We start from the raw sequence: 12,748 nt of genomic DNA, 5'->3' as shown, positions 1-12,748 counted from the left end.
GAAATAAAAGATTTCAATTCATTAGAAATAAAGAAATCTAAAAAAATAATAATTTTGGAAAAATAAAATGTTCAAATTTTAAATAACAGATTTTATAGTGCTCTAAAAAATGTGTTTTTCTTGTGATAAATTATTAAACTGTTTCATGATTTCAGTTTAGATATACTTTTTGATCAAATTAAAACAGAATTTGTGGAAATAGAGAAAAAAGGTGATTTCATGTAAATTTCTACTTACATTTCACTGCTGGTCATATGCTCTCCATATAACCATGTGTGTTACATATACTGCAAAGATATATTTTGATATATAGATTTCCTGAAGATGCCAAATGAAGACAAAAAGCCTTGATTTCTGAGAAATCGATCGAAATGAAATGAGTCAAAACAAGAACAAACATCTGCCAAACAGGAGTGAAAATGCTTTGAATTAATCATTTTTTTTCTTCTGAGCCCATCGGCAGACATAGTTTTTATTTTTAAAAAGCTCAGACTTGCTTAATTTAAAATACGCTCCTCAGAAAATAAGACTTACTATATCATGTTGTTTTGCATCTCGAGTTATGAATCTTTAGGCATTTGCATGGGAAAACGAGACAGAAATACTGAACAAAAGATGATTTTACTGTGTTTCTGGGTTATTTTGCCCTGGTACTGTGGTTAAGTCACAGTGAAAGTGGTTTTGTGCCTTATGAAGCACACACTGATGGCACTGTGTGTGTGTGTGTGTGTGTGTGTGTGTGTGTGTGTGTGTGTGCATGTGCGTGCGTGCGTGTGTCTGTGTGTGTGTGTGTGTGTGTGTGTGTGTGTGTGTGTGTGCATGTGCGTGTGCGTGCGTGTGTCTGTCTGTGTGTGTGTTTGTGTGTGTGCGTGTGTTGGTGTGTGTGTGTGTGTGTGCGTGTGCGTGTGTCTGTCTGTGTGTGTGTGTGTGTGTGTGTGCATGTGCGTGTCTGTGTATGTGTGCGTGTGTTTCTGTGTGTGTGTGTGTGCGCGCGTGTGTGCGCGTGTGTGTGTGCATGTGCGTGTCTGTGTATGTGTGCGTGTGTTTCTGTGTGTGTGTGTGTGTGCACGTGTGTGCGCGTGTGTGTGTGTGCGCGTGTGTGCGCGCGTGTGTGTGTGTGTGTGCGCGTGTGTGCGCGCGTGTGTGTGTGTGTGTGTGTTACTCTGACCTCAGCGTTCTCTCTCTGGTCTCAGGTCGTCATGGAGACAGCGGTTACTGGCCTCCTGACAATAACGTGCTGGACATGAGCAGCCTGAACGGTGAGCTGTTCCTGTGAACACACGCTCAGTCTCATACTGCTGAATGTCAAAGAGCTGAACACAGGTCATATTCAGTGCTATTTGCTTTATGTGCATCATGAAATCCAGGTCAACACAGGCTGTGTAGTTCATGTTCTTGATCTTAATGTGAATGATTCATCGGTGACAATATTCTGAAGAAATAACGATGTTTGTCTTTAAAATCTTCCATCAGTGACTTCCTCCAAATGAATTTCATCTTTATCTATAATTTAGTCTGTGCTCCGAATCTTCTGCTCATTTTATGAGCTGTTTATCTCAGAAATAAACTATCGGGCAGGAAAAAAGTTATTTGTGTTTTCAAAAGAAATCAATACTTTTTATTCATCAAGAATGCGTTAAATTAATCAAAAGTGACAGTAAAGACTAAATGTAAACGCTGTTCTTCTGAACTCTCTGTTCATCTGTGAATCCTGAAAAATAAAATGCATCACACAGAAATATTGTGCAGCACAACTGTGTTCAACACTGATAATAATCAGAAATGTTTCTTGAGCAGTAAATCATCATATTATTCTGATTTCTGAGGATCATGTGACACTGAAGACTGGAGGAATGATGCTGAAAATACAGCGGAGCATCACAGAAATAAATTACACTTTAACACAGATTCACACAGAAAACAGCTGATTACATTAGAATAATATTTCAGTATTTTTACAGTATTTTGATCAAATAAATGCAGTCTTGATGAGCAGAAGAGACTTCTTACAAAAACTGACCCCAATCTTTCAATTGTGTAAACAAAGACACAAACAGGCATATTTAATAAATACAAAAATAAGCAAATGTTTTAAAAAGACATAAATATACAACCCCAATTCTAGAAATAGATATTTCATAATAAGTGTTAATGGACTCAGGAGTACTTCAGAAAACAGTCCACCGCTGCATCAAGAAATGTGACTTGAAGCTCTGTTACACAAGAAAGCTTGCAGTTGTCCAGTATTAGACATGAAGGCATGTGTATGTGTGACAGAGGCAGTGTAAAATATTAATTCATGTACGCAGTAAAGCGTAAAATAAACCGTGAAATAATTACCCTTTTAACAGTTATAATCACAGTAAACTCATAGTAATTCTGTTTGGCTTCTAAAGCTCAGTCGCCTGTGGACTGATTATAGCTGCCAAGCTGCAAGATGATTAGAGATCATCTATAAACGTGATTAATTCATACATCTCGAGATCAGCACTTATCATCCACTGGCATCAATGTCTTGTGTTTAAAAGTTATAATTCACCCAAATGAAAAATCTGTCATCATTCACTCGACCTCAACCTGTATGAGTTGGTACATCCCATAGGTGTAATGGTTTTTATACTGTACAAACTGTATATTCTATCGCCCTACACCAACCCTACACCTAACCCTAACCCTCACAGGAAACTTTGTGCATTTTTACTTTCTCAAAAAAACTCATTCTGTATGATTTATAAGCGTTTTGAAAAATGGGGACATGGGTTATGTCCTCATAAGTCACCCTCTCCTTGTAATACCTGTGTCATACCCATGTCATTATACAGAGTTGTGTCCTGATATGACACAAAAACAAGAGCACACACACACACACACTCACACTGACACACACACTCAGTCCTAATGTTGAGGTGTACTCTGTTGATCTCAGAGCCTCCGATCGGTCAGATGCGGCCTCCTCATGGCAGCGTGACGCCACAGAAGAACAGCAACCTGCTGGTGATCATCGTTGTTTCCATAGGAGCCATTACCGTGGTGGTGGTGGTGATCGTCGCCCTGATCTGCACCCGCCGCTCGTCCGCCCAGCAGAGGAAGTGAGTTCATATAATATAATAGAATAGAATAGAATATAAACTCTGTCCTACTCTGTCTGTGTCTGTGTTCCTGTAGGAAGCGTGCGACACACAGCGCAGGGAAGCGGAAGGGCAGCCAGAAAGACCTACGACCTCCTGACCTCTGGATCCATCATGAGGAGATGGAGCTGAAGAACATGGAGAAGCCCTCGAGCTCCGCCCCCTCCGGCCGCGAGTCGCCCAATCAGAGCTGCCAGGAGATGGCACCAGTCAGCCACAGCCAATCAGAGAGCCAGATGGGGAGCAAGAGCAGCCACTCAGGTGAGGCCCTGGGCTCCGGAGGCATTGATCGATTCGATTCGATGTGTGTGTGTGTGTGTGTGTGTGTGTGTGTCAGCAGCTGAAGCTCATGTCGTTCTCTTCTTCAGGTGCAGATGGAGAAGAAGCGTCCAGCAGCATTTCCACGTTAGAGCGATCGTTAGCCGCCTGCAGGGCCACGCGCACCAAGATGATGATTCCCATGGACTCTCAGCCCAGCAACACACGTGAGCCACTGCATTCAGACACCATTATTAACATAATGGTTAATATAGCTGTAAATATAACTACATTTTCAACAACAGTGATCACAATAACAATAACTACAGGTATAAATGTAACTATAATTACGATGTGAGTGATAACGATAACTAGAACCATAACTATAACAATAGTGTCATGTGTTTATTAGTCGCATTGAATCAGTGAAAGCTGTTATTCAGCAAGCGCTCTAGGGATTTCCTGATTTCTTCTGTGGGCTATATTCAGGTCTTCTGGCCTTTGGATAGAGATTTACTGCTGATCACAGAACTGTGCTTCACTGAAAAATACGCCTGATAATAACCGTTTCTGCCTAGTCGCGATTTATCGCCTTTGCCATTTTAATTTCGATTAATCGTGCAGCTCTACAGTAATTATAGATAGAAATGTAACTATAATTACATCAATAACGATAACTAGAACCATAACTATGACAATAGCAAGAACTAATAACAATTACAGTAATATTAACTACAGCCGTAACTATAAAAACAGAAACTATAATTACAACAATAGTGACAACGATAACTAGAACCATGACTATAACCATCATTTTAACAATAACATTAGCTATTATAAATGTAATTATAACAATAACTTTAACTATAACCATATAAACTTTAACAAAAACTATAACTATAACGACAACTATAGCAATAGCGATAAATAAAATTAGTAATAACAGTAACAATACCTATGACTACAATGATAACTATAACAGTAACTTTAGCAATTACGATAACTAAAACAATAGTAATGCCAATAATGATAACCAAAACAATAACTATAACTGCAACAACTATAATCATAACTATAAATATAACTATATGATGATAACTTTATAACCATAACCAAAACCAAAAACGGTAACTATAGCAATAGTGATAATAATAGCAATTACAATGACTATAACAATAACAACAATAACCATAACAATACTTATAATGATGGGTATTACCATAACTATAACAAAAACAATAACTTTAATGATAACTATATCAATATCTATACCAGTAACATTATTTAGTATATATAGTATTTTTTTTATTCTGAGCATTCTGCAGTTTTGTTGTCTGTCGCTTTAAATAACGAAGTTAGATGGATTCTGATTGGTTATCAATGTTTGTTTTGTTTTTTTGAGTGATTGCAGTGATGTTGTTCCTCTTTACTGTTCTCTGAGCGTTAGAGTGATGTTAAAACATTGTGAACCTCAGATGATCCTAAGCCTGAAACAATATACAGAACTACCAAATTTTTCTAGAAGTTTGATTGCATCATATAATAATTGCTGTTAATTGTGTTCATCTGTTTGATTACGTCTTTAAGTAATTTGTTTTTCAATACATTCCTGTCATATGGACATAAACCGATAGTCATCACTGATAAGCTACTACTAAATATTGAAGAAACGTAATTTTCTGTAAAGTTGCTTTGCAACTATTTGTAGCGTGATAAGTGCTATACAAATAAACTTGAATTGAATTAGTTATAGTTATAGTTGTTGCTGTGTCGTGCTAATATTGTCAGCCATTTTTAATTTTGTCTTAGTTTTAGTCTTTTAAATACAGGTGCTGGTCATATAATTACAATATCGTTAAAAAGTTGATTTATTTCACTAATTCCATTCAAAAAGTGAAACTTGTATATAATATTCATTGATTACACACAGACTGATATATTTCAAATGTTTATTTCTTTTAATTTTGATGATTATAACTGACAACTAAGGAAAATCCCAAATTTAGAATCTCAGAAAATTAGAATATAACTTAAGATCAATACAAAGAAAGGATTTTTAGAAATCTTGGCCAAATGAAAAGTATGAGCATGTACAGCACTCAATACTTAGTTGTGGCTCCTTTCCCCTGAATGACTGCAGCAATGCGGCGTGGCATGGAGTCGATCAGTCTGTGGCACTGCTCAGGTGTTATGAGAGCCCAGGTTACTCTGATAGTGGCCTTCAGCTCTTCTGCATTCTTGGGTCTGGCATATCGCATCTTCCTCTTCACAATAACCCATAGATTTTCTATGGGGTTAAGGTCAGGCGAGTTTGCTGGCCAATTAAGAACAGGGATACCATGGTCCTTAAACCAGGTACTGGTATCTTTGGCACTGTGTGCAGGTGTCAAGTCCTGTTGGAGAATGAAATCTGCATCTCCATAAAGTTGGTCAGCAGCAGGAAGCATGAAGTGCTCTAAAACTTCCTGTTATACGGATGTGTTGACCTCTGACCTCAGAAAACACAGTGGACCAACACCAGCAGATGACATGGCACCCCAAACCATCACTGACTGTGGAAACTTTACACTGGACCTCAAGCAACGTGGATTGTGTGCCTCTCCTCTCTTCCTCCAGACTCTGGGACCCTTTCATCGGAGAACATAACTGTGGACCACTCAGCAGCAGTCCAGTCCTTTCTGAAGCGAGACGCTTCTGACGCTGTCTGTTGTTCAAGAGCGGCTTGACACCAGGAGTGCGACAGCTGAAACCCATGTCTTGCATACGTCTGTGTGTAGTGATTCTTGAAGCACTGACTCCAGCTGCAGTCCACTCTTTGTGTATCTCCCCCACATCTTTGAATGGGTTTTGTTTCACAATCCTCTCCAGGGTGCGGTTATCTCTATTGTTTGAACACTTTTTCTACCACATCTTTTCCTTCCCTTCGCCTCTCTATTAATGTGTTTGGACGCAGAGCTCTGTGAACAGCCAGCCTCTTTTGCAATGACCTTTTGTGTCTTGCCCTCCTTGTGCAAGGTATCAATGGTCGTCTTTTGGACAAGTCAGCAGTCTTCCCCATGATTGTGTAGTCTACAGAACTAGACTGAGAGACCATTTAAAGGCTTTGCAGATGTTTTGAGTTAATTAGCTGATTAGAGTGTGGCACCAGGTGTCTTCAATATTGAACCTTTTCACAATATTCTAATTTTCTGAGATACTGAATTTGGGATTTTTTCCTTAGTTGTCAGTTATAATCATCAGAATTAAAAGAAATAAACATTTGAAATATATCAGTCTGTGTGTAATGAATGAATATAATATACAAGTTTCACTTTTTGAATGGAATTAGTGAAATAAATCAACTTTTTGATGATATTCTAATTATATGACCAGCACACATTCTTCACATTTTTGTTATATTGTATAATAGTTAAACTGATAAAAAACAAAAACAAAGACATGCTCACCAATCAGCAAAAATCAATAGAATGTGGACTTTATTTTACCTCTAGTGTACTGATTTATTATAAGCTATATAAATTAATATCAAAGACTTGGATATGCACGTTCTCTGTCTGCATTACAGAAACAAACAAAAAATATTTCAACAGTAAGATTCCTAATAGTAATTCCAATTATTCCAAATTGCAGTAATGTTTCTCTGTTAAAACATCAGCAGTTAAGTGCATTTATTCAGCAAACACAATCACAAACAGGGAAAACAATTCAGAAAATGCATCCTTTTAATAGAGAAACTCTGATTTGTGGATTTAAACTCTTGATATCTGGTAACTGCACACGTGAAAGCTCATTTAGTAGAGGCGTGTACAGCGGTCCGCAATAATATTTTGTGTCCTTTTTCCGATGAAAATAAAAAGAAATTTTGGTATAGTTTTTATTCTTTAAAATACATTTTAGTCTCGTCTTTTATTATCAATGATATTGCATGTTGATATAGTCACAGTCATCATTTATTGACCTAATTATCATTTGGCTTAGACATTGGAAAACATTTCATTGTTGAACACATATGGAGGGAATCGAGGCAGAAATAGGATTTCGGGCAGCATTTGTGACCCTGATTTCCTAATCCAGTTTACCCAATTCAGCCCAGACAGACAAGCAGGTTCCTGAAGAGTGTTTGTGTGTGAGAGGAGCAAACAGAGGAGAAGCAGTGAATGTGAAAATGTGCCTTCATATCGCCGGATGTCTTATTGATAGGGTTTGAAGATCACACAGCAGGCGTCATGGGCTTTGATTCTTCATAAGATGTGACGTGATCCTCACAGACGTCATGCTCGGCTGCGTTTGAGACCTCCTGCTGCGGTTCTCCACCCCGCCGAAGCTGACGGAAATAAGAGGGTGGATACCAAAGTCATGAATGAAAGAGAAACTAAACTCTGCCTAATTAACAGAGTTACTCTGATGAGACCTAATAACACGTTTGATGAAGAGAAACTGAATCTAGATGCTCTCTACACAAACAAGGAGCAGTTTCTCATTTTATTTGGATCTTGATGGACGGATAACTGTAATGAAAGCAATAACGCCAACAATAGCTAGAACTATAACAGGAACTACTACAGTTATGATAACTGCAACGACAGCTATAATGTTAATGATAACCCTAACTAGAGCAATACTAATCATAACTGTAATTATAACTATGATGACTGTAACTAAATTAAATAACTATAACTTTAACCATGATTTTAACAATAACTTTAGCAATTATGATAACTGTAACAACAGCAGTAATAATAACAGCCATAATGATAACCATAACTGCAATAATAAAAATGATGACTAGACCTATAATCGTTACTATAACTATAACAATAACTAAAGCTATAAATATATTAATAACTGACTATAGCAATAACATTTAACAATAACAACTTTAATAATAATAACCATAACTATAACAATAGAAAAATAATGATAATTACAATAGCATACCTTTAATGATAACAGTAGGATTAACTATAATGAAAATAACAATAACCTTAGTGTGAGGCCTGTAAATAAAACTTTGTTCAAATCACATCAAAAATAATCAGATTTACAGGTGTATATATTTAGAGTGAATATTCATCTGTAAATCTGATTAAAATTGCATGTGATTTTGCAGTGTTATTTTAGTGTTGTTTTTATATGTATATATATATAGAGAGAGAGAGAGATGAAGGTGTATATAGATATAGATAGATGTAAATGAATTCAGTTAATGCACGTGTATAAAGACATTTTCATGAAGATGTTGTGTTATTGTTGTGGCTGTAAGCTGCTGGTGAGTTCAGGTTTTCTATTCTGAAACATTTGGATGCAGGCAATGTACGCAAAACCTATTACACACACACACACACACAGAGAGAGAGAGAGAGAGAGAGAGAGAGAGTTTACAGTCAATCAGCAACTGCTCGTCTGGGGCAGTTTAGTATATAGAAATCTCAACACTTCAGGCAATTTCTCGGTCCCGTCTCTTTCTCTCTCTCTCTCTCTCTCTCTCTCTCTCTCTCTCTCTCTCTCTTCTCTCTCTCTCTCTCTCTCTCTCTCTCTCTCTGTGAGGTTTTCCATGTCAAGGTCAGCGCTCTTGTGCGCTTGTGAAGCTGAAGTGGAGTTGCTAACTGTGCTTTACTGCATCACCATCTCTCATGTACTGTATCCTGATGTTGTTTTGTTCAGAGTTTGTTAAATGGGTCCATGTGAATACTGCTGTTTTCCATCTGTTCCATTCGATGGATCACCGTTATTGAGCAGTTTAAAACAGACTAATGGGGGTCCACATTTTGCTTGCAAGGGTCTGAATTCTAAACACTTTTCCACTCGTAGGTGTTTAAATATTTAAACATGATTGATGATCAACGTAAATCAGCCAAATAGAGCAGCCTGGGTTAGCGGTTCACCATCTGTGAGGATCAGACATCAGAAAGGCAGAAAGTCTTCGTTCATTTTTTATTTCTGTCTTTTGATGATGTGGTGAGATGCGGTGTGTTTATGATGGGTGTGTGTGTGTGTTATTTCTGTGTGTTCCAGCGGTGGTGAGTGCCATCCCAGTTCCCACGCTGGACAGCAGTCAGTATCCAGGCATCCTGCCGTCGCCCAGCTGTGGATTCACCACACACCCCAAATTCACCCTGAGACCCATGCAGTTCTCCACACTGGGCGTTGACCGCAGTTACGCTGCCGGTAATACACCTGTCCGTCTTTCCATCCATCTGTCTACCTGTCTGTCTGTCTGTCTGTTCTCTGTCTGTGTCGTCCTCTCTCTAGAGCCAGACAGTGATCAGTCTGTATTTTTCTTTTTTTGTGTTTTTCTTAATTTGTGATCTTTTACACAGCTCAGGTATTCTGCTGGTTTGTCATCTCTTTTTAGTTCTAAATACAGCTCCATCGTCATCATTTAGTGGCATCTTTCCAATAGACAATGTAAATGTTTTTTTGTAACTGTGTGATTTGGTTGGTCTTTCTGTCTCTCTATCTGTCTACCTGTCCGTCCATCCATCCATCCATCTATCTATCTATCTGTCTGTCTGTCCATCTGTCCATCCGTCGGTGTGTCTGTTTGTCAACTATAGCAATAACGATAAATAAAGATAGCAATAACAGTAACAATACCTATGACTACAATGATAACTATAACAGTAACTATAGCAAATACGATAACTATAACAATAGTAATGGAAATAATTATAATGGTAACCAAAACAATAACTATAACTGCAACAACTATCATAACTATAAATATAACTATATAATAACAAGTACTATAACTACATGGATAATATTAACTTTATAACCATAACTTTAATATATACTTTAACTATAATAACTCTTAACTATAGCAATAATGATCTTTATAATTATAGCAATTACAGTAACTATAACCATAATAACAAAGACCATAACAATTAAAACAATGACTTTTTCCATAACTATAACAAAAACAATAACTTTAATGATAACTTTATCAATATTTATACCTTTATATATATATATATATATATATATATATATATATATTTTTTTTTTTTTTTTTTTTGTATACGAACCATTTAGTAATTTTGTTAAATAATGAAGTCAGATGGATTCTGATTGACTATCAATGTTTTTTTGTTGTTAAGTGTGATATTGTTCCCCGTGTCATGGGGGTCGTAGCTATGTAAGCAGTAGATGTAAAAAAAAAAAAACATGTTCCAAAAATGTTCTTTTTATTAGGGCTGCTCCGATCACGATCGGCCGATCGTTATGTGCATCTAGTCAGTAAAGCCGGTTCTCTAATCAGCTGTAAATTCCATCAGGTGCGTGATTTCACATAGAGCAGCTGTTACTACACAGAGCCGTTGTTAACCCTCTGGAGTCTAAGGGTATTTTTGGGGCCTGGAGAAGTTTTGTCATGCCCTGACATTTGTGCTTTTTTCAGTTTCTTATAAATATCTGAATGGGTAAAAAAACATGTATGTACATGATTGTGTTTTTGAGAAAAAAAATATTATGCGTGGTTAGTGAAAAACTAAAAATGTTAAAACACTTGAAAAAGGCAAAAAAACACATAGAGAACATTGGTTCCCGGGATTTTTGAGAACTGGAGCTTGTAGCCTAGAATTTTTCTTTCTAAATTATTACAAGTTCATTTTCAGCGTTTATTTGCACATCTTCTCAGTTAACAATGGCTCTGTGTAGTAACAGTTGCTCTATGAGTCTAGGAAAGCATAAGTCTAAGTGGACGTCCATGACATGCGGAGTCCCACAAGGCTCAATTCTTGCACTGCTCGTGTTTAGCTTGTATATGCTCCCACTAAGTCAAATAATGAGAAAGAACCAAATTGCCTATCACAGCTATGCTGATGATACCCAGATTTACCTAGCCTTATCTCCAAATGACTACAGCCCCATTGACTCCCTCTGCCAATGCATTGATGAAATTAATAGTTGGATGTGCCAGGACTTTCTTCAGTTAAACAAGGAAAAAACTGAAGTCATTGCATTTGGAAACAAAGATGAAGTGTTCAAGGTGAATGCATACCTTGGCTCTAAGGGACAAACATTTCTGGAGTGATTCTGGAGACAGACCTTAGTTTCAGTAGTCATGTCATTAGACAGCTGCAGCTCATCCAGAACACTGCTGCCAGGATTCTGACTAGAACCAGAACATCTGAGCATATCACACTAGTCCTCAGGTCCTTACACTGGCTTCCAGTTACATTTAGGATTGATTTTAAAGTACTTTTACTCTTATACAGAGGTGGGTAGAGTACCCAAAAACTGTACTCAAGTAAAAGTAAAAGTACTAGTCTTGAATAGTTACTTGAGTAAGAGTAAAAGAGTATCGGGAAAAAAATCTACTCAAGTAGTTAGTTACTAGTTACTTTGGGTCATATATACTGAGCCTATTTTTATTTAGATATATAGATAAAATGTATGTAATGTATGTGTGTGTGTATAAATGTATATATTTCATCAGCCTTTACTCCAGTTTATGTAATTTATTATAAAACCCTGTCTGTTTACTTAAGTAACAGATATAGGTGTCATGCCATAACATATTTTTAATACGACTGACTTTATATTAAATGTGAATTTAACATTGAAAGTTAATGTGATATAAATATTGCTACTAATCTTTCATTGTTCAGAAAGAGAGCAAATAACATTTACATTATTAAAGATCATTTTCACTGACAGTCTAGATTTCAATCACTCTCAGAAACTCCCATTAAAATCACTGAAACTGTTAACACTGTGAAATCAATATCTTAATTAAAGATTCGTACACACATCTGCACTTTGTTGTTTCTGACGAGAGAATTCGCCAGAAAGAGGTATTCAGTCAGTGAGCGAGTGAAGGAAGCACCGGCATTTCAGCGATGACTCATCGGAACACCTCTGATTGGCCAATGCTTTAATAAGCTCAAAGGAATCATGTGTGATTGGTTATAATGCGCAGCGCTGTATAAACGCATCTGGCTCAGCGCCAGCAAACAATCACAGATCTGAATTTAGAGCTGATGATATAACTTGCTGAACGTACTCGCACCGGTGTGATTGTATTAAAATTAATAAAATCTTAATCGGCTATTTTTTGTCTTTTGGAAGCTGCATTCAACTTGACTCCCCTCTGTTATAAGCCTCACACGTACAACAAACTAATGTCACAGTGGTATCGTGTACTGTAATCGAATGTAGCCCAAGTTATTACCTGTTAAACAGTAGACAGCACACGCGGTGTTCATCTAATAAGGATCTCCATTGCTAGCAAATAATATCCTTTGCAGATTTGCTTTCAATTCAGTGCAGTTCCAGCCACGTTTTCAACGCTGCTGATGTTCTTAAACGTTACAACTCTGAGTGAACCACTTTAGACGCTCAGCGCGTGCGGCAGG

General features: G+C 37.2%; 1 protein-coding gene across 3 annotated transcripts in view; it reads left to right on the top strand.

The window, feature by feature from the left end:
* Window positions 1–12,748, top strand: part of LOC132140115 (netrin receptor DCC-like) — a 181,135-nt gene that overhangs the window by 147,588 nt on the left and 20,799 nt on the right. For all 3 annotated transcript variants that reach the window (XM_059548952.1, XM_059548951.1, XM_059548950.1), the window contains exons 22-26: window positions 1,194–1,259; window positions 2,927–3,089; window positions 3,166–3,389; window positions 3,497–3,613; window positions 9,402–9,554. In XM_059548952.1, the coding sequence (XP_059404935.1) occupies window positions 1,194–1,259; window positions 2,927–3,089; window positions 3,166–3,389; window positions 3,497–3,613; window positions 9,402–9,554 (723 nt within the window). The remainder of the gene's footprint in view (window positions 1–1,193; window positions 1,260–2,926; window positions 3,090–3,165; window positions 3,390–3,496; window positions 3,614–9,401; window positions 9,555–12,748) is intronic.

The sequence above is a fragment of the Carassius carassius genome, chromosome 4, assembly GCF_963082965.1.
Source record: "Carassius carassius chromosome 4, fCarCar2.1, whole genome shotgun sequence".
Taxonomy (NCBI): domain Eukaryota; kingdom Metazoa; phylum Chordata; class Actinopteri; order Cypriniformes; family Cyprinidae; genus Carassius; species Carassius carassius.
Note: the sequence above shows the minus strand (reverse complement) of the source record. Positions and strands in the feature narration are given on the sequence as shown.